Source organism: Lycorma delicatula, chromosome 4, assembly GCF_047948215.1.
Source record: "Lycorma delicatula isolate Av1 chromosome 4, ASM4794821v1, whole genome shotgun sequence".
NCBI lineage: Eukaryota > Metazoa > Arthropoda > Insecta > Hemiptera > Fulgoridae > Lycorma > Lycorma delicatula.
In genome coordinates this window covers 131,584,025-131,605,359 of record NC_134458.1, presented here as the reverse complement: position 1 = coordinate 131,605,359, position 21,335 = coordinate 131,584,025, and the positions used below count along the sequence as shown (strand labels likewise).

Sequence of the window (21,335 nt, the reverse complement as noted above, 5' to 3'; positions counted from 1 at the left end):
TCTGTGGAGCGGTTCCCAGGAAGGTGGGAGAAAAAAATGATACGGCATATAGAGTGGTGCTCTTGAATCAATACACAGAAGGAGCTGCCTCTGTATTGCAGCTGCATATCGCACGGTTTCTCGAGAAGCAGTTGAAGTGTTGGGAATATTACCTGTCAATCTGGAGATCAACCGCAAGAAGATTAAAGACCAAGGCTGTCAACACCTGCAGAAAAAAGGAGAGTGGCTTACTCCATAATGGAAGAAATGAAGAGTGATAAGAGGCCGATGGACACACTGCATAATTGAAGACCTGAGAAGCTGGTGCGAGAGGGCTCATGGATCCCTGGATTACTGTCTCACACAGTTTCTAGCGGGCCATGGAGGGTTCAGAGGATACCTTTTTAGGTTTAAGCTAGATCACTTCACTAGTTGTCTGAAGTGTGTAGACGAGGAAGAGAAAGCATATTACGTCTTTTTTTGCTGCCCCCAATTTAAGGATGTGAGGAGGGAAATATTGGACACCATAGATAGAAGGGAAATGTTCCTCCCAGAGGAACTGCAGCAGATCATGTTGGAAAGCACGAAAAACTGGAAGGCTCTAGCAAAGTTTGCTAGGAAGATCATGGAAAAGCTATACGTCTGGGAGGAGTCTCGCAGGAGTACAAGATGGGTTGTTGGAGGATACGGGGGCAGATAGGCACGTAGCTGAGAGCCTAGGGTGTTCCCCATACATGTGGGGGTCACCTGGGTGTGATAAGGTCATGGGCACGCTGCTCCCACGTCCGATGGTGACCCGTGAGGTAAGTTTGCTGTAGTGTTCGATTGTCTGTGAGGTGTTCGTTTATGTGAGTGGATGTGACTGGCTTTGATGTGATGTGTGGACTGAAGAGTAATGATTGGATGTTGTGGAGTTTGTGGTGAGATTTTAGTCTGACGTTTGGTATCTTGTGGGTATGAGGTCTTTGTCTGTTGACTGTGGTGTCTGAATGTATGTGAGCATATTCCCCCTTCCTGAAGTAATGCACACCAGTTGTACCAGTAAGGGTGAGTAACCAGGGATGGAGGTTTAGTCGGTAGTGCGCAGGAACACATACGCATTTAATAACATCTTGCAGAACCTGTTAGCGAGCCCAACACTACTCAGGCACCCGTAAATGGGGTTTCTCCACCTCTTCCACAGAAAATCACACAATTGCTAGAAAGTAAAGTTTTACAATAACTTAAGACTTAAATCATATAAAAGACAACTGTTGTCCACTAACTAATAGGCTTAAATTTCTAAAAAAATATTATACTGATTTTAGCAAAGAGTTGAATTCATAAACTAACTTTCTGACTATATAAATTTTAGTAAGCAAAGACCATTCTCGATTTGAAATTGCTTATAGTAGTAGTTTCTATATAAACTTTAAGATGGCTTGGATTCAAGGAATAAGTAAAAAATAACTTTTCATTTTCCCAATCATAATTAAAATAAAAAAAATTTTTTAACAGTGAAAAAGCAATTAATTGATCAAGCCTTTTTCTTAGCACTTTCATGGCATTCATCTTGTATCATAAGAAAATTAGAATGAATAAGAGCATCTGCCAATGCAAATAAACTGTAGGTTTAAAAAAAAATAAAAACATCTTTACAGTGTATTTTCACATTTCTCTCATATTAAGTGGCTTTCTTCCTCTGTACTCTAACTCTATTTAAATTTCATTTATTTAGTTACAATATCCAAAAACAGTATCAATCTTTGTATATAACAGGTGTATCAATCAATACAAACTACCTGTAATTTATTACCAACAAGAATCAGATAATAACCATCGCATTTTCTCAAATATTAATATTCAGAAATCAAATATGCTCTCTCATCAAAAACTATTAATAAGCAGATATTCAGGTCATTTTTTTTTTCAAATATAACAAGCATCACCATTCTTAAAAAAAATTACGATAAGTAATAACTTTACCAACTATGATTTTTCTTATTATTACCAATAATAAACATTAAAATAAATTTGTTATTTGTTATATTTGTAAAGAAAGCTTATAAACCGAGATTTATTAACTGTTTTTTTTTTTTTTTTACTAGATTATACTGAATAATATATTTTTACAGTTACATATAATAGTCTTCTCCTTAGTGTTTATTCTGATAAACACATTAATAATGTGTTAATAAATGCAAATGATCATACCAGTTTTATACTGTTGAAATACTAATTCCAATTGATCAAACTAAAAAAATAAATGCATGATTTTTATGCAACTTCCTACCGCCATATAATATCTGTTATACCCAATGAGAGATAGTAATTGTGAAAGCTAACAAAGCAATCAATTACCTTTACCATAGGATTACCAAAGAAATAGTCATACACCACCCATATATATTAGTAGGTAAATATTGATAAAAATTAACAAAATATTTCAATTTTTCTGGCAAGAAATAAGCACTGAATATAGATATAACTCATATGACAAAGATATTTTTTTTTTTTAAATGTGACCATCTGTTAAAAAAAATATATACTCACACTTAATGTACATACTTCTCTGCAAAACAAAATCTGTTTCAATGCCCTCTGTGCCACTGAAAAATAAAAATATACACAACTTCGTAAAATGCAAATCATATAATTAATAATAAACTTATAGAAAATTAAAACAGGAATTAATTTTTTTGTCTAAATACCATCAAATTTTTACTTGTAATATGCAAAAATCTAGAAATAAATCACAATGCCTCACTCACACAGTAATCGCTAAACTTCCATAACCATAAAACCTACTAGTGATATTAGACAAACTAAGATAAACTAAATTTAATATCAAATTCACACAGCCTACATTATAGTCTTATATTTTGTTCATTTTCTCATCAACCAGTTTTCCAACATGCATTGGTTGGTCGGTATGTCAGACAGATAGGTCAGGTCTAGTGTGTCCCAATCTGTCGATTGGCCAGCCAGCCGACACATACATATGTGTGTAGGCAAGTGCAATTGCCAAATGTATGCTATTTCCTACAGAACACAATATTATGTTTTATTGCTTCAAGTGTTTCATCATGTTTTTTTCAAATTGGTCAGAAACCTTTGCTATCTAAATAGTACAGTATTTTATGCCTAACTTGATGAACTTTGCCGATCTACTGGGACAACTGGACTTTTATCCTAACATAATTCCTGTAGAATCTTACTTCAGTACCAGTTATAATTTGTTCAATTCATATTTTGATCCCATAATTTAAGTTCTGGAAGATTATTAATTCTCTTTCTAAGCCTGCAACATCAACCATGAAATAAACTTGACTGCACACAACATATTACAGTTCTCTATTATTACCTAATGATATAAACCAAAGCAAATTTTGTAATCTTCTATGCTTTCTTTAACAGTTTATCAATTGAAATGCACTTTTATTTTTCTGGACGCAAAATGAAGTATCGTCATCAGTGCCAAGACGTGATATTAATATAGTAAATAAATAAATATTAAAAATTAAATTAAAAACTAAAACCCGGTAATACAAAAACAGCATAAACGACATATGCTAAAAGTGAAATAAAACCACAATGAAATACTACATTTATAATCTGGATTAAACAATAAAATTACAATCTGCCACACGCCAAATAGCATAAATAGCTGAAACATACTACAGAAAACTCAGATATTTGAATATAAACAGATGGCCCTATGAAATCATAAAACATTCAATATCTCATTGTTTCCTAACATATTTCGGAAATTAGCCCCTAAACACCTGATGTAATGCCGCACAACAAGAAACAATCCACAAGAGGATGTGGTTACAGTTAATTGGCAGTCATAGCAAATACAAACTGGTGCGTCAGTCTGAGTCATGAGATATCCATGAGTGGGCCTAGTGCGCCCTATTCACAAACAATAAATAATAACCTCCTCTCAACAGTTATTTTTGCACGAGTTCCACGGTGATAGAGTATTCTTAATAGGATGATGTTGATTGTTGATGGTAGCATTCCATTGACTTTGCCACTCATCACAAATCATCCTCTTCAGAACAGACAAGATCATCAGAAACAATGCAATTAGTGAAAGGAGGCCAGAAACAACTCTTTTCCCACATTATCAGCGCGCTAATGCCTGAAATTCCAATATGACTGGGGATCCAGCAGAAGCTGACAGTTGTGTTACACAGTCATTTGTTCAGAGCAGAGTGTCTGGAGTACATGTCACTAATCGCCTGTAAGGCAGTCATGGAATCTATAAAGTATAGCATCAGAATTCATGCTATTCATATCATAAAATTTTTTTATGATATCGAAAAAGACTAAAGCAGTAATGAATGAGAGAAGGCTGCCAAGGGGTGCACAGTTTTAGTGACTTTTTCAAATGATTCCATGCTATCAGCTGACATCAATTGGCTTTATTACAAGTTATTATCTACTAACAACTAATCATTTATGTTCAAATCATTCATAGTACCTTAATACAATTTTTAACATTGATTATTACAAACCTCGGTACTTATTGGTTACACAGGACCCCTACTGAAATCCATATATACATATAACTTATTGTATATAATTTTTATTTTTAACGTCACTGAGATGAGGTTAGCAAGCGTAGGTTATGTTTGATTGGATTACGTTGATTTCATGTAATGATGAATCGTGCATGTATATCAACATAACCAACACTCGCTTCACTTACTCACCTCGTCTAATTAACGTTAAATATACAATTATGTTATACTTTTGAATTCATATCATAAATAATAAACTAACAGATAAATGATGCAAATTTACTAAAACAAGCAAAATTCAGTAAACAATTGGATTTCAGTAATGGTCCCACATAACCAATAACTACTCTTCTTACAAGAAGGGTACTTATCTTAAGGCTTAACCAATAAGTCTCTTGCATCTTCATCAAGTTTTATCTAATTTAATATAAAATTTTAATATTTTACTGCTAATATAAACAGTACAATATGACTAATATGAATAACTAAAAACCTGATTTAATAAATAATAATAATCAGCGTTCACGACTATTCCAGGCTCCCAACAATCAAATCAGATTTCAAGCTAAAACAATGTACAACTATATGCATTATCTATTTAGGGTACGAAATACTTCAACATATGTCAAAAGGTCGATGGTATTTTAGTAAAGTGTGAAAGAGAATGTTATTACATATCAGCGATGAGAATGACTATTATTTAAGAATAAAAAAAATTCATAACTAGAAAATAGCCTACCTATACTGAATGTCATTAATCTATACCAAAAAATACGTCTAGTTATAACAAGATAATGTGAAAACTAACGAAATTGTAATTATTTTAAAAAAATACTATCCTTAACCGAAATACAACTACACTACGACATAACCCTACAATAAAAACATTAAATTATATCGAATAAAATTCCCAAAATCTACACAACTTTAGTATTCCTTAAACAAAAATTTAATGAAATAATTGTATAAATTACAGCAATATACAATTTAACAGCGGTAACAATCACAGACACCGGGTAGCTAAAATTTATTTAGCACATGATGCCATCACATATACGAAAATTTATTAGGAATAAATAACAACCAAAGTATACATTTAAATTTTTAAATCTACCAATAATAAAAGCAATAAAATTAATTTCAAAATTCTACTCACAAGGGCAAAACATCACACGGATGGCAGCCATTTTATACTTGTCACTGCTGTTACAATATGACAAAATGTAGAATCAGTCCAAGCACTAATATGAAATAATGTCACCTATATAGTTTATTATGTGTTCATAAAAACATTTTATACGTTTAGTTTAATATTTATAGAGTTCAGGGAATAAAAACAGTATTATTATTATTATTATTTCTTTTTTTTTTTAATATGCATTCTAATGTACTATTTCAGATTAAATTAAAAACTTTATTCCTTTCAAAAAAATATTGGCGTACACAGATGAGTAATTGCAGATTAAGACAGTTTATCGTTAGCTTTCTTAAGGAAATGTTCTAATAATAGTGCAAACAATTCAAAAGCATCTTGAACTTCATGTAAGCGTAGTACGTTCATCTACGCATGAACTTCAAGAACGTCGGTACTGTAATTACTGATATACAAATTTAGGTTAGTTGTGCTGTGTGGTTAGAAGTTAGGCTTGATTCTTCTTTTGTACCTTACTAGCCTACCTTTTTAAACCTTAATAATAAATAAATTGTTTTACATTAGTAAAACTGGTCTAATTTTCTGTACAATTATCTTGGTTACATAAACTATTCTATTTTAGTTACTTAAAATGTTCAAGATACAAATACAATTTTAGTAGAAATTATTGCGTTTAAATATTTAGGTGTAATTATTATGATCTTTAAAAGATACTTTGAGCACTTATATTTACGTTTAAAAATAAGAATCTTTTCTGCAATTCTTCAAACCATAATTTTTTTAATTAAAATTATTAATGTATAACTACAACAATGACAACTTATTTTTAGAATTGTACCAAAATACTATTTTTTAATAATGGGCAGATTCATAGTCTTACCACATTACTGCCCCCATAATAATAATCTCACGTTTGCTGCGATCAAATATTACTTGCTGATTTACATAAATGAAATTTCTTGATAATTGAAAAAATTAAATATTATTATTTGTGCATAAAATAACTCTGGGTATGATGTCAGATTATCTAACAAAACTGCTTTTATAAAATCTGCAGTATCACAGTTACATGACAAGAATCATTACTGACCTTTTCATTAATGTTGTACATAAAAAGAAAAATGTTAGTTAAAACTTAAAGGAAATTGGTTTATTGTAGTTGTGACTATCATGCTCCGCAAGGCTAAAAATAAATTAAAATGAAACCCAGCAAATAGTTTGCTGTGTTTGATTTTAATTTACCTTACGCTAAACAATTGCCTCAAATTGTGTACTAGACACTTTTAGCTACACAGTGGTTTATATAATCCACAATGCAAAGTAAAATTAAGGCATCAATTTTAGGCCAAAGTAATTACTATTAAACCACATTATTGTAAGGCTGAGTAATTTATACCAATTATGTGTAACTGATGTATGGTTTATTTTACATAATTTTTGTTGGTAGAGAGATACTAAAGTTTATGGAACATTTGCACTAACCATTATAAACTGTCTTATAATTATAATTTGTCTTATAATTATTAGAAGTTCAAAGCTTACAAAATGTGCATGTAAGATGGTGGTTGTATTGTTTGAAGTATTTAAATGGCATCTCAGATTGTCTAATGAAATATAATCTTTTGTTTAGTCTTCAAATGTGTAATCTTTAAAGCCGTCATCTTTATAGTGGTAGTCCATTGGATGTTATATAGCCTTTACAAGTCATAATATTCACTCTGGTAATAACTTACCTTAACAAAATGTTATTATTGACTTGCATTTGATCACTCTTAAATTAATTACTTTGTATTTTCTTTAAATTCTGAACAAAGTTTTTAGAAACTTAAAAATTTTAGGCCTCTAGTCACCAAAGGATTACAAATAATTGTATTTTTTAAACATTAGTTTAAATTTCCCCATTGAGCACAATTTTGAACTAAGATGGTTTTATTATAAATATTTTTTTTAATTTTACTGGCTTTGAGATGATTTCATTCACTGTCTGTTTTTGCAGCTAATCATTCATTAAATAATAAGTTTTAATTTGTTGAATGGCATTACAAAATGTGATAACACTTAAAAAATATTATAAATGCTATTAAAATATATGGAAATTGACCTTATCGAGAACCATTAGAGACAGTAACTTTACTGATGGAGGAGTTGTGCAATTAGCTCCAAAAAAACCTGTGGAAGAACAATTTTAGTGTAACGGAAGCAGAGTTGATCATAATTAAAAATATATGCTATTTCTATTTTTTTTAGATTTAACATAAATATTAAAAAATGAAAATATGAAGATCATCCTACCTCACAGAAGTCATATCAGTATTTAAAATTGAATCATATGAAATATTGACATCATATCATAAGGCATTTTAAAAATACAGTTGGTTGAAGCTATTAAATTATCATTATATGTTAATGTAACAACATTTTGCTAGTTACTACTGAATTGTATGAGAAGTTATGAAAATGTATGCTTTTGTATACTTTAAAAAAAAAAGAATCTATTAAGTTTTTAATTTATTTTGACCAATAAATATGCATTTCATCTTTTCATGACTAAACATAGCTACACTGTCATTGGCAGTATAATTAATTTATTCTTCTCTTAACCACTGTAATGTGCTGAACAATGAACCATCCTGAATTCTGCATCACCACCATTTTTCATCTCCTTAAGTATATCTAGTGTACTTTCAGTAAACTTTAACCTTATCCAGCCATTATTTCTAAGTCTTCTTAACCTTTCTAATACCTTCCTTTATGAGTTTTAAATCCTTTTTTGACAAACCACCTTAATATATCTATCTATCCAAGAAATTGTTTGTATTTCCTTATTTCTACATTTCTTGTTTTGCCTGACATACTTTAAGAAATTTTATTTTTATAGAACATAGTTTGCTTTCCTCCAACCCTGTAATAGCCTAAGCTTTTGCCTTTATATTTGCACCAGGTAGTTCTGGTGCACCCTAATACATGTAGTATGACTAAGTAAAACATGTTTGTATTTCCTTGGAATCTCTGTTTGCTATAGACTTTTACATCTAATAAAATTCAATTGCATCATGTACTCTTATTTGCCCATCCTCTAATGTCACTTTACTAACCAAATATTTAAAAGTTTTTATCACTTTAAACACTGTGCCAGATAGTTTTAGCTATCCTCTATATTCCCACTCTTTCCTAGTTATCACCAATCATTATCTTACTCTTTTCTGTTATTTACTTTGATAACCCATGTTTCATTCATTTGTACCATACACCAAGTATGTTGTGTGCTTTTCCCCTTAACGTTTTGCGATGTTATCAGCAAACAGCCTTCATTTTTCATCAACATCTAACATTGCATTTATTTTTTTGTTAGGTAAATTTCAAACTTAAAACTGCTTTTTTCATTAGCCACAGATTAATGCCCAATTGCGTACAGTGTAATTTAACTTCAATGACCTTTAATTTCCAAGATGGTATTTCACTGTTTTACATAGGACCTTTTTGTTTTTTTGACTCTCCTCCCCTGGGCAGGTCTGACTGGTTGGTATTGCGCCACCCAGGGGTGTGCCTGTTGTACTCAAATGGGCCTTCCCACCTACCGGCTGTATGTCCGGCATGGCAGGTCGGCCCACCGGTCAGTTCTTTTGAGTCTATTGATATGCCCATCTATATATATCGCCATGCCATACCATGATTGTCTTGATGTGACGATTGGGTCTTTTCTTTGATCTTTTCTATCAAGAAAACCCTTGGAGTCCCCAGTGGCTCATCGAAACTGGCACACCTCAGCATGCCAGTACTCACCACTGGGGCTATCTGCCCTTCCCTATACTAAGATCAGAACCCCAATCTCCTCTCGTCCTCATTTTTCTGAGTTAATATTTTCTTAATAGCCGAATCAACCCTCTTCCAGGCATCTTCACTCAGCAGCATGTGATTAATTAATCTGCCGTTACCATCAGATGATAGATCGATGTCTACTAATTCTTCTCTCCATTTATGGCAGTCAGTAAATGTGTGCTTAACATCATCTTCGCGATCGCAATACATACATTCCGTTGATGCTCTTCTACCGATTCTGTGCAAGTAAAAATTAAAGTTGCCATGCCCTGTAAAGTATTGTGACAGGTGAAAATTCACTTCCACATGCTTCCTATATATCCAGCTTTTAATATCGAGGATGAGTCTTCTCTTTGTTCTACCTCCAGGGCCATTCTCATTCCACCTGTCCTGCCACTTTGCCATTAGCCGCTGCCTTGATTCGTGAATTCCAACTCCCTGGTCTCTTTCAACTCTTAAAAGTGCCAATAAATCAATCGGTGGGACTCCAGCGAGCACACACAAAGCCTCATAGGAGACCGTCCTATATGCAGAAATCACTCCAAGCAACAGTCTCCTATGGGTCCTGATCATACGTGCCAGGTTTTTCTTTACTTGCACTGAAATCCACCATACCGGCATCGCATAAAGCATGGACGATATTGCCGAAGACGTTATGACCCTTCTCTTTGACGCCTTAGGCGCTCTTTGGTTCGTCATAATGATATTTAAAGATTTTATCATTCTGTCAGCCCTGTTACAAACTTCATTTATATGTTCGGTGAAGGAACCGTTCCTCTGAAAGGTAACGCCTAGGTACTTCAGCTTATCAGTTTCTGCTATTGGTTCATCATTGATCCTGATATCCAGCCAATCAATGATCCTTCTTCCAGTGAAAGTGATAAATTTGCATTTATCAATGTTCAGCACTAAATTTTTATTACATAGCCAGTTTTCTATCATCTGTAATGCCAAATTGGCCTTATTTTGTACTTCCAGTGCATGTCTATCACTCGCAAGGATCACCAGGTCATCTGCATAGGCAATGACCTCGACTCCTGCAGGATAATCCAAATTTAGGATCCCGTCAATAGTTAAAACCCATAATAACAGGCCGAAAACGGAGCCCTGGGGAACTCCACTGTGTATGTTGACTTCCAAATCTCCACTTTGCGTTGCAATTCTGCACGATCTGTCAGAGAGGTATCTCCTCACCTGTCTCCTAAGATATGGGCTTACGTTCTTAGCCAATAATGCACTGTGAATATGGCTCCATTTGATGGAGCCAAAAGCATTCTTAACGTCTAGGGAGACAAATAACGGAATCCCTCTTGTTCTCCAAGTACCTCTTCTGACATCTGCTATCCAAGTAGTTACTTTCTTTCTGCCAACACGGTGGAGCGTCCCTTCCAGAACCCGAATTGATTGACGCTTATACCCACGCCTTCTTCAGTTTCGCATACAATTCTGTTGGCGAGCATCTTCTCTACCGCTTTGCCCAAGTTATTTAAGAGACTCAGCGGTCTAAATCGAGACAGACCTTGATCATCACCGCCTTTAGGGAGGAAGACCACCCTGGCTTCCCTCCAACATCGCGGGAATGAATCATTCTCCAAGCCATAATTAGCTATATCAGTCATCTCCCAGGGAAGCTGTTTTACAAGGCCTTTGAGTATTGCAGCAGGGATTCTATCAGTGCCGGGGCTCTTTTTATTACTGAGTTGTCCGATACCGTTACTTAGCTCAGCCGGGGTAAACCTCCTTAGCTCATATTCAGGCAAGATGTCAGTTGCCTCTGCTGGACATGGAAATAATTCGTCAAACTGTGCCATAGCCTGCCGTTCACTCAACACAGGCAGACGCCTGCCAAACCTCTTAGTAACTATCTTGTAGGCTTGGCCCCAGGAATCATTGTCCAATTCCTCACAGAGTTTGAACCAATGATCCCTTTTTGATCTCTTAATGGCCCTGTTCAAGTGGCGTCTAGCCTCTATATATAGTTTGGCTGCAGTATCAAACTCAGCACCACCTCTGATCCTCAGTCTTTGTTTCCTTCTCCTAGCCTGCTGTAATTATCGCGTAAGTGTGCTATCTCATTTGACCACCAGTAGACTTGTTGTCTGCCCCCAGTGGCCCTTAATTCCTTATCCATTTCTTGCTGTATTACCGAGGTAAGAGTATCTGGCGTCAACTCAATCATATTATGTAGCCCTTGAGCTACTTTATCAACTATTTTGTCAACCTGACGGATTGTAGGTCTTGTAACAAAAGGTCTTTCAACTACAAAGTCATTGCCTTCCTTTATGATCAGATGTAGCGGAAGGTGATCACTGGAAATATTGTTATCCATCACTGTTAGCTCTAGCTGATCCATTGACCATTTATTATCAGCAATGATCAGATCTAAAACAGAGTAGTGGCCCCAAGCCTCGTAAGTTGGAGTACAATCATTTAAACAGCGACCTCTGAGGGATTGCATCAGTTCTTCAATTAGCTCTCCTCTACTATTACTGCGGGAGCAACCAGCAAAAGTCGTCTTACAGTTGAAATCACCCAACAACACGAATTTCTTGCTCTGTCTAGACAGAATTCGATATATACTGTCTAAAAACCTGTCATAATCCGCAATCGTGATGTTGGGCGAGACATACGCTGTTACAATTATTGTAGACTCCAGTTCAGTCACTATGACTCCCTCTGCTCTCTCCTTGAAACTCAGAGCCACCCTATTACTGACGTTCCTAATAATGGCATCACCCACAGTATCCGCCATCCATCCGGACTTCGCAGACTCATGTTTGTTGGGTTCAGTGATTGCCAACAAATCTACATCACACTCAATAGCAAGTCTATACAGCAAATCATGCGATAGCACACTTCTGTTCACGTTGGCTAGGAGAAGCTTAATCATGCTTGTCAGAGCACGCCCAAGCACCAGTCCTGTGCTAACCGCTACCGCAGTCGAGACAACTCTTTGGTTCTTTGCATTTGGCAATCATATGACCTCGCCCTCCACAGTTAAAGCAGAGGTCCCTCCTATCTGGCCCCTTGCATTCCTGCCGCCGATGTCCGGTGCCCCAACATCTAAAATACCTATCCCCATCGTCTTGGATAAAAGCCTGGCAGTTGACCCATCCTATTCGAATCCTATCCACTACGAGTTTACAGGCAGCCCTATACGTTGTGATTACTGTAATGTTCTGCGTCTCATCGTCACCTTTTTTAATTGGCGATATCTTGATGTCCTCATCAGTACCTACTCTTGCAGTAATTGCAGCAAGAATTTCTGTCTCAGTGGTGTCATATTCTACATCCCTGATGTGAACTATTGTGCGCCTTCCCGCTCTTGTACGCAGGTCAACATGCAGATCTGCCGCCTTATCTCGTAGGTTACTTGTAAACTCTGCAGCTTTCTGCGCTCCCTGAATTCTCACGTGGAATTCTTCATTCCTGCCCTTATGTAAGGAGATGACCTCTTTTGCATCTTCGCTACTTACTGCAGACTTCATCGTTTTAAGTAAATCAGAATAGGATTTTCCAGCTGCTTTGATAACTACAGTACGACTGTCAACTGCCGGTGGTGTCGACTTTTTAATATGGGCTTGTCCAGGCTTGCCTTGTATAGCTTTACCTTCAACTGGGATCGTAAGCACTTTAACCGCTACTTCCTCGTCTCCGCAAATAAGATATTAATTTCTTCATATAGTTTCCAATATTATTATTGGGGACGACAAAAACTAAATTACCAGCCTGAGGAATAATCTTCCTTAAAGCCCTCAATATAGCTCCAATTGTGCTCTTCTCAGTAGCATTACCATCATAGTAGATTTTGTATTTACTTTTCTTAATGTCGTCACAGTCTCCAAGAATTGATTGTACATCTTTACGAATGTCGCCTACTTTGTATTTGGTACTAATACCTTCTTTTTCATCCCCTTGACTTGATTTACTTAAATCACTAACAGTACAAGAGTCCACCACCTCAGAAGGGAACTCATTAATCAAACTAATTTTGTTCCGCAAACTATTTGGCCACCTTTTGGGCAGTAGATCTATTATTTGCTCATCTGTCAGCTCCTTAGTTTGCTCCATCTCATCTTCCACAACTATAGGGTCCGTCTGAGTAGCCTGTGTAACAACTGATAAAGGGGACGAGACTTGCATCAAGGCATTAAGCCCATCATATATGCCATTGAGCTCCTGCTCATGTGTACTTATGTATTTTGAGAGACCCGGTCCCATATGCTGTCTCAATCCCACCATAGTTAATCCCAATTGGTAAACCAGATTGCTAAGGCTCTCCGGCACTCCTTCTTCTTCTTCTTCTGAGGACCCCTGTCGGGGTCTCTTTTTACATTTACCCTCCGTTTTCTTAGTAATGGTAACCTTTTATGAGCTAGAAACTCCCTGCAATGATCCCTCTAAGGGGAGTGATCCTCTTTGTCTCATATTAGCGCTGTTGGACTACGGGGACGATCCCGAGTCCAACGAGTACCCACTCGGGGATGGGAGCCCCAAAAGAAATTTGGGGGAGTCGGGGGGGGTTGGTAAAATGTATCAACCCAAAAATAGGGTCGAAAATTTTGTGGGGGGTCAGGGGGTAGGAAACTTTTTGGGATGGATTTATAACTTGGGATGAGGGATGTAGGACGAGTGGTTCAGAAATTATTAAGAAACAAAGAATTCCCTAATAAAAACTAGTCTAAGGACTTGAAATTTCACTCGTATAACTACTAATATACGAAAAAATTTCCTAAGTCCTTGTTTACAGTTAATTTCAGACTGGTATTAGCCTGTCGAATAACTTAGAATAATTTGCTATTATAAGCTCTATTATAACCTCAAAAACTGTTAAAAAGTTATTGTACAATAAGTTTTACTCACTTTTTATACACACTGGTAGTCTTTTTGTTATTGATAAAAGTCACCAACACTTTAACACACTATAATATCTAAGATTTAGCGAGTAAAAAGCACAAAAATATTGATCTCACTAATGAGAACAAACAACTATAAAAAACTTGATAAATCCGTAACCAAATAACTCAAAAATGATAGTCCGTATTCCTTGTCCAATCCAGATATACTTATAACAATAAAACTTTACCAGATATAAACAATAAAATTTGCTTTTTTCAAAATTAATGCTATTCACTATACAGCCAGTCCTTGTGAAGAACAGTGACTGTATGAAATTTAGAACTAAGATATTACATATAAATAGATGTAGCATCCTTATGTAGTGTAACAGTATATTAAGCATGATTTATAGCATATGAAAAATGTCAATCATGACTAGGATTCATACTCTGCCTGAACCTTCAAAATTTAAAAATACAGACAATACCACTATCTTCACTATAATTGTTGATGGATAGCCGTTAGCATGTGTTAGATATTTTATTGCATTGTTACTTGTTAGATTGTAAAGGATTCAATTCACAGAATTACTCAGGATCTGATACTTCTTTATGAATTTAACTTTCAGTTTACTTCTTTATAGGTTTTACATGTCAATTATAAACACAGTATCGGCAAAAATACCCTGATGGATGATTTCGTAGCATACCCATTGTTGTCAGTTGATATAGATATGTGTGTTTGTATGTATCTGTGTTTTTGTTACGTTGAAGACCTCAGCATAATTAAATATCTAACAAATGTTCTATATACCTACAGTTGCAGACAACAGTTCATGAAAAAGGGTGATTCAGTGACATAGGCCATTTTAAAGATACTGAAAAATAATTAACAATTAGAATTTTTCAAAAATACTTATTGGTAATAAGGTACATAACGAATCCTTTTGTTCTATTCATTGAGGATGACATCAGTCCTGTATCCATGCCATGTCATATACCCATGCAATCAAATGATGATTGCATGGGTATATGGGACTAATCAATAACAATGAATACCAAAATGAGTATGAAAAGCACATGGAGCAGTTTTAAAAATAAAATTAAGTATTTTTGTAGTATATTTGTACACTGAGAGTACCACTCCATTCATGTACTGAAACGGCACAATCTAGTTTCTGGACTCATCCATTTTATTGAATCACTTTTTAGAAAAGAAGCTTAATGTGTTGCTTCCAAAACCTTAAATAAATTACATAAGATCACACAACACAACAACCCTGAATGCATGCACATTCACTACACACATCAGAAAATCAACATTTGTAAGTGAAAAACATGCAAAGAAGATTTTATAATCAAAGTTAACAAAGTATCAAATCGCTATTTAAATGACATCATTTTACCATTATCCAATTGTTACTGATAGTGCACATTTACACACTATTAATATGGTATCATATTCCAAGCTATAAAGGTAGAGGTAGACTACAATTCATAAAAAAAATAACAATTAACAATTTTTTTTCAAATATTGTATATTTTATCAAACTATACTCTTTTTCTATAACTTGTATTACAATAATTGGAAAGAGAAGTAATATTTTTGTTATAGGTACTGAACTTGAATTATTTCTCCATAACTTAAAAACAGAAAATGCAACCACGTCCTTTGAATGAAGCTATTAAACCTATTTCATGGTTGTTAGGTAAATGGGTATCAGAAGATGGTAAAGGTGAATATCCATCCATTAAACCATTTAATTACTGTGAAGAAATAACTTTTGAATCATATGGACAACCACTTATACATTATACAGCTAAATCATGGCATCCAATTGAAAAGAAGCCGATGCATTTTGAATCAGGATTTTTAAGAATTCAGCCTGGTACTAATAATTTAGCTTTTATGGTCGCACATAATTTTGGTAAGATAATATTTATTCATCTAAATTTCAGTATATGTAAACAAATTTATTCAGTTTTGTTGTTAATATTTTAAAAATTTATATTACTTAGTTTTAAAGGGATAGATATTAAAACCAAAATAATACAATTTTTATAATCTATTTTACGACCCTTAAAATGTAATAAATCTAGACACTAACAATATATAAAATGTATTAGATTAAATCAACCTCATTGTTTGATTAAAATTGTTTATAATTTTGTTGGCAAAAATTTTAAATTTATTTAAAAAAATCACAATAAATGTAAGCTTGATACAATTACTAAAATGTTGTTTTTTGTAATATGAAACAGACTAATACTGAACATCCTCTGTTTTTCTAATTTAAATTTGACATACTTGAGCCACTGAAGAATAAATAAAAATAATAGATTATGCTAAAAAAATCATTGTATTAGGTTATCCTGAATTAGATGAATAAAATGCTTTAGCCAGCTAAACTAGCTGCAGATAGAAATGAGATAGCAACAAAGTATTTTGTAAAAAGTGAAGTGAACATGACTAGGACCTGACTATCTCAAAAATACTAATCAATAAAAATAAATCTTTATTTCAACACATTAGTTCAAAATTCATTCATTACATTTATGATTTTTAAGTACCACGAACATAATCAGGTTTTACTGTAATCTGAATATCTCAATTAAAATGCACTTCCTTATATACAGAAACATGTAAATGAATATTAACTTTAAAAAATATTTTTTTCTTATTTCAGGTCTAACCACTTTAGAAGAAGGTTTTGTCAGTGAAAATGAAATAGTTTTAGAAAGTAAATCAATAGCACGAATGAATTTCGCTAAAGAACCTGGTGTAAAGAAGGTAATTATTACAAATATTAATTATCTAATTGCATTTTTATTAATTAATTATACAGATATTGTTTGGAAACCAAATAATGTAAATTACTAAAAAACTATTTTTAAATATCAGAAGAATAGAATCTCATGTTGATAATACTTTATCTAAAATCTTTTAAACATATAAACACACATAATTTGAATTTAAAGAGAAGTAATGGTTATCTAAAGAAAAAATATCTGTAATAATAAAAATATAAATAATTTATATGGATAATGCTAGAAGTATAAGTATAAGTATTTACCCCTTAGGGACTGTTTTCTCATAGAATGTGAAACTAGAAAAGCAAGTAAACATGACTGTGCAGTTTCTTATAAAATTCTTTCTAAATGCTAGAAACTTAAAGCAAAGAAAGAAATCCATTAACTTGTAATAAACTATTGTTGTTACTGTTATTTTGTCCCGATACTAAGTATAGCAGAAACATGGACAGAGGATGAAAAATTGAGAATTCAGGCTGCTGAGATCAGGATTGAAATAAGAAAATTTTAAGGAAAATAATTAAAGACAGATACATTCGGGAAACAGCCTGGGTATGGTTAGTATGTTAAAAATAGCTTAGAAGACAAAGTATGAAATTTTTGAGTTATTAATGCAATGGCAAAGGAAAAATTTCATAAAGATAATGTCTCATTTAGAGATGTAGGGGAGACAATCCTGTAATAGGATGTACATGTAATAGGAGAATTTGAGAGGAGATTCATTGTGAAGTGTGAACAAATGATTAATGGAGTAAAAAAGTTGAAGGAGAACAGTTGAAAGCCCAGCTTGATTTGGCACTTGTTAAAGGAAATAAAAATTTATGAGATTACGTAAAAGAAAAATTGTTTACAAAGAGATAATCTTATAATGGAATTATAAGTTCTGAAACTTAATAACATCCTCGGCTAATGAAGGAAATGAAAAAACAGATCTCCTGATTCTATATAGTAGGACCACTTCGGAACTGAGGAGATATACACAATTACAGTATAGAACATATTAATTATTAAACACTATTTAACTCATTATTCAGAATTTTATTTCTAATACAGAATTAAAGTTACGTAAACAACATTATTAAGTGCCTTTTATGATCAATAAAGTACAAAAATATGTATTTTAATGTCTCTCACTTGGTTAAACTTTTTGAAAAAATTTTTCTACTTTTCCCTACTGTCTCCCTTTCATTACCTGGCATTCTACAAATTTGGCATAAACTTGCAGTTCTGCAAGCAAGCTTCCTTCACTACTTTCTTGCATAAAATATTATTGAAGTTGTCAATGAATTTTTTTGTATCTTGTATCTGCTTACTTACCGTTTTAGATGTGCTACTTAGGGATTCATCATCTGCAACTTCATCCAGTTTTTGAGTAATTTTTTTTTTTTAACCTCCAGATCCACCGTTAGGCATTCTTCAGAGGATGAGATGAATGATTTGTAGCGTATGTGAAAATGCCATGCCTGACCAGGATTCGAACCCGGGACCTCTGCATGAAAGGCCAAGATGCTACCACTCGCGCCACGGAGGCCAGCCATAATCTTGAGCAATCTTTTTAATTATTTCATCATCACTCCCAAACAACTTGAAAGTATTATGTACTGAACTATAAACTTACATGTATACAAAACTTTTCTCCTAATGGTTAAGAAGGAGAAGTTTCCTCCCTCCCTATAGTATTTAAACTTCAGTTAAACGACTTACATAAATAATAAAATTACATTATTTTATGAATGAAAGAAAGTAATATTTTAACTAGTGGTCCTTATAAGCAGCATTTTGAGTCATTAAGCCTGTATAATTTTACTTGAAGTATTCCAATTGCTTTTGTTTTTGCAAAACTACCTCAATTAAACGGCTGGCCCTGAATAACCGGTGGTCCTATTAACCAGATTCACTATACAATGCACTGACAGAAAGAGTAGCATGATTTTCAGGTATTTAAAAAGATACTTTTCTGAAAAAACTTTTTCAATGTTTTGTTTTATTATTTTACAAAATAATTATTTATTTTGATTTTCTCTTTCATGATTGTACTTTTTGATAGCTTGTTACAGATTCTGATTATCATATGTTTAAATTAACATTCATTTAAATACTTAAAATAAACATCCACAAACAGGCATCATTTATTTACATAGACTTTATCTCATTTTACAGATTGCAAGAATATTTAAATTAACTGATGAAAAGTTGGTGCAAGTACTAAAATTGGAAACGAATAATACTTCACTTGAGGATCATACACTAGCAACCTACAAAAGAATATTGGACAGATAAGATGATATATTCTCCCGTGTTTAAAATATCTACATTTAGTTTAACGAGCTTATTTTGGTTAACATTTATGTTTTTCAAATAAAAAAAAGTTTTTATTTTTCAAGTAATTGTGAGAAAGAAAGTTACGTATTTTAGACACAGATCAATAGTAATATACTTGATTTACTAAGTACTCCAAAAAACATTATGTATATTCAATTATAGAGTAAATTGATTAAATAAAAAATTTATGAATTTATTATTTTTCCTTATATTTCTAAAGAAGTGTTTTATTATTTATTTCCTCAACCAATTATGGATTAAGCACCATGTCTGTTGCAGTTTCATTATTGTTTACTGGAGCTACTTAAAACTTTTTCTACCCACTGAGCAATAATGAATAGTCAAGATCATTTGATGAGTTATCAAGATCCTCAGGATCCACTGACTTGGTACTCTCTTATCTTCTGTTATATGAGCTGTGTTAAAAAATTATCGAACCTAGAGGCTTCCAGTCCTAGTCTTCTTGTGATTCCACACCTATAAGTCTTTCTGTTGCTGGAAATGTTTTTCATAGAACTCTTTGTAATTGAGTTCTGTTGCATTCATCTTTATGTCTTCACAGTTGTTAAATCAGAACCCTTCCAGGTACATCTTCAGCTTAGATAGTATACAGAAATCACTAGGAGCTATGTATGGTATGTAAGGGGGTCTGGTGAACCTAAGGGATGTTGGTGCTTGCCCAAGAAATCTTGGATTAGACAAGACAAATGAGCAAATGCATTATTGTAATGCAACTACCATTTGCATGATTCCAACAAGTCTGGTCTCTTACACTAACACAGAACCTCTAGATGGTACTGTTTGGCCTTCTTGTATATTTGTGATACACAGATCCACAGTAGTAAAAAAAAAAAAAACCACCATCACTATTATTTTGCTCCTCGCTTCTTCAACCTAGGGGATGATGATGACTTCCAATTTGATAACCAGTTTTGATTTCTGGGTCGTACCAAGCAAAATTTATCACCAGTTATCGTAGTCTTGAGGAAGTTATAATTACCATTGGTACACAGTGGCCACTTTCTGTTTGTCCAACAAATCTCTTGTCGACAGAACCACTGCTAATCCCAATTTCTGAAACTGTTGATTTCTGGGTCGTACCAAGCAAAATTTATCACCAGTTATCGTAGTCTTGAGGAAGTTATAATTACCATTGGTACACAGTGGCCACTTTCTGTTTGTCCAACAAATCTCTTGTCGACAGAACCACTGCTAATCCCAATTTCTGAAACTGTTAACAGACAATTTTCCTTTATCAAAGTGCACATGTTATTAATGGTAAATGGATTAGAGATTATTGGCAGACTATCGATGTGCTGGTCACTTTAATAAAGGACAGTAATTTTAAAAATGGTTATATTCTTTAATATGTTTAACCCCCCATAGTTGCATTCCCAAAAGCCTGCTTAATCTTATGAATTGTTTTGTTTTGGTTATCACTAACCTTATGTCAGAGATTGATGTAGTAATGTTGTTCAACATGTTTCATTAATATACACAAGATAAAAATACAAGCTTTTGTTACACTAACACACAGTTGCTGATGGACAATAGATGATGCAAACTAAGAATTTAAAAAATCATTCATGTACACTGTAACAGTGCTGCTTTTAAAATGCTATTTTAAAAAACATAGTTGGATAATTTTTAACAGACCTTTGATTCTTTTCCAATCTCATTACGATAAAAAGTGAATTTCTGCAGTTCAGCCTCCGATTTTTAAATTATTATTGGTATCATCAGTTGCGTATAATAGATTGTTTTGAGAAAACCTTGACTAATTTCTACCCATGTAGTAGAACTTACTGTTTCCATTGATTTCATGTTTGAACTATGTAATGCATTTTGTATAGCAAAGTTATTGTTTGTGGCTTTGAAAGACGGTAAAATTCTAACATATTTCTG

General features: G+C 33.6%; 3 protein-coding genes across 4 annotated transcripts in view; 1 reads left to right on the top strand and 2 right to left on the bottom strand.

Moving 5' to 3' along the window:
• Window positions 1-5,745, bottom strand: part of LOC142323878 (elongation factor Tu-like) — a 28,792-nt gene extending 23,047 nt beyond the window's left edge. The window contains exons 1-2 of the mRNA XM_075364185.1: window positions 5,644-5,745; window positions 2,512-2,567 (exon numbers count right to left, since the gene is read on the bottom strand). Coding sequence (XP_075220300.1) covers window positions 2,512-2,567; window positions 5,644-5,674 — 87 coding nt within the window. The 5' untranslated portion in view covers window positions 5,675-5,745. The remainder of the gene's footprint in view (window positions 1-2,511; window positions 2,568-5,643) is intronic.
• Window positions 5,746-5,907: 162 nt separating this feature from the next.
• On the top strand, window positions 5,908-19,641 carry LOC142323879 (peroxynitrite isomerase THAP4-like). Of its 2 annotated transcripts, none has more exons than XM_075364187.1 (4): window positions 5,908-6,073; window positions 15,913-16,225; window positions 16,985-17,088; window positions 19,269-19,641. In XM_075364187.1, the coding sequence occupies exons 2-4, from the start codon at window positions 15,955-15,957 to the stop codon at window positions 19,386-19,388; spliced, it is 495 nt and encodes a 164-aa protein (XP_075220302.1). In that variant the 5' UTR covers window positions 5,908-6,073; window positions 15,913-15,954; the 3' UTR covers window positions 19,389-19,641. The 2 variants fall into 2 exon arrangements, with proteins under 2 accessions (XP_075220302.1, XP_075220301.1); XM_075364186.1 differs by having other exon boundaries at window positions 5,909-6,102.
• LOC142322718 (uncharacterized) lies at window positions 11,477-12,349 on the bottom strand. Its single transcript, XM_075361794.1, has one exon. It carries the CDS (start codon window positions 12,347-12,349, stop codon window positions 11,477-11,479), a length of 873 nt encoding a protein of 290 aa, XP_075217909.1.
• Window positions 19,642-21,335: the final 1,694 nt, after the last annotated feature.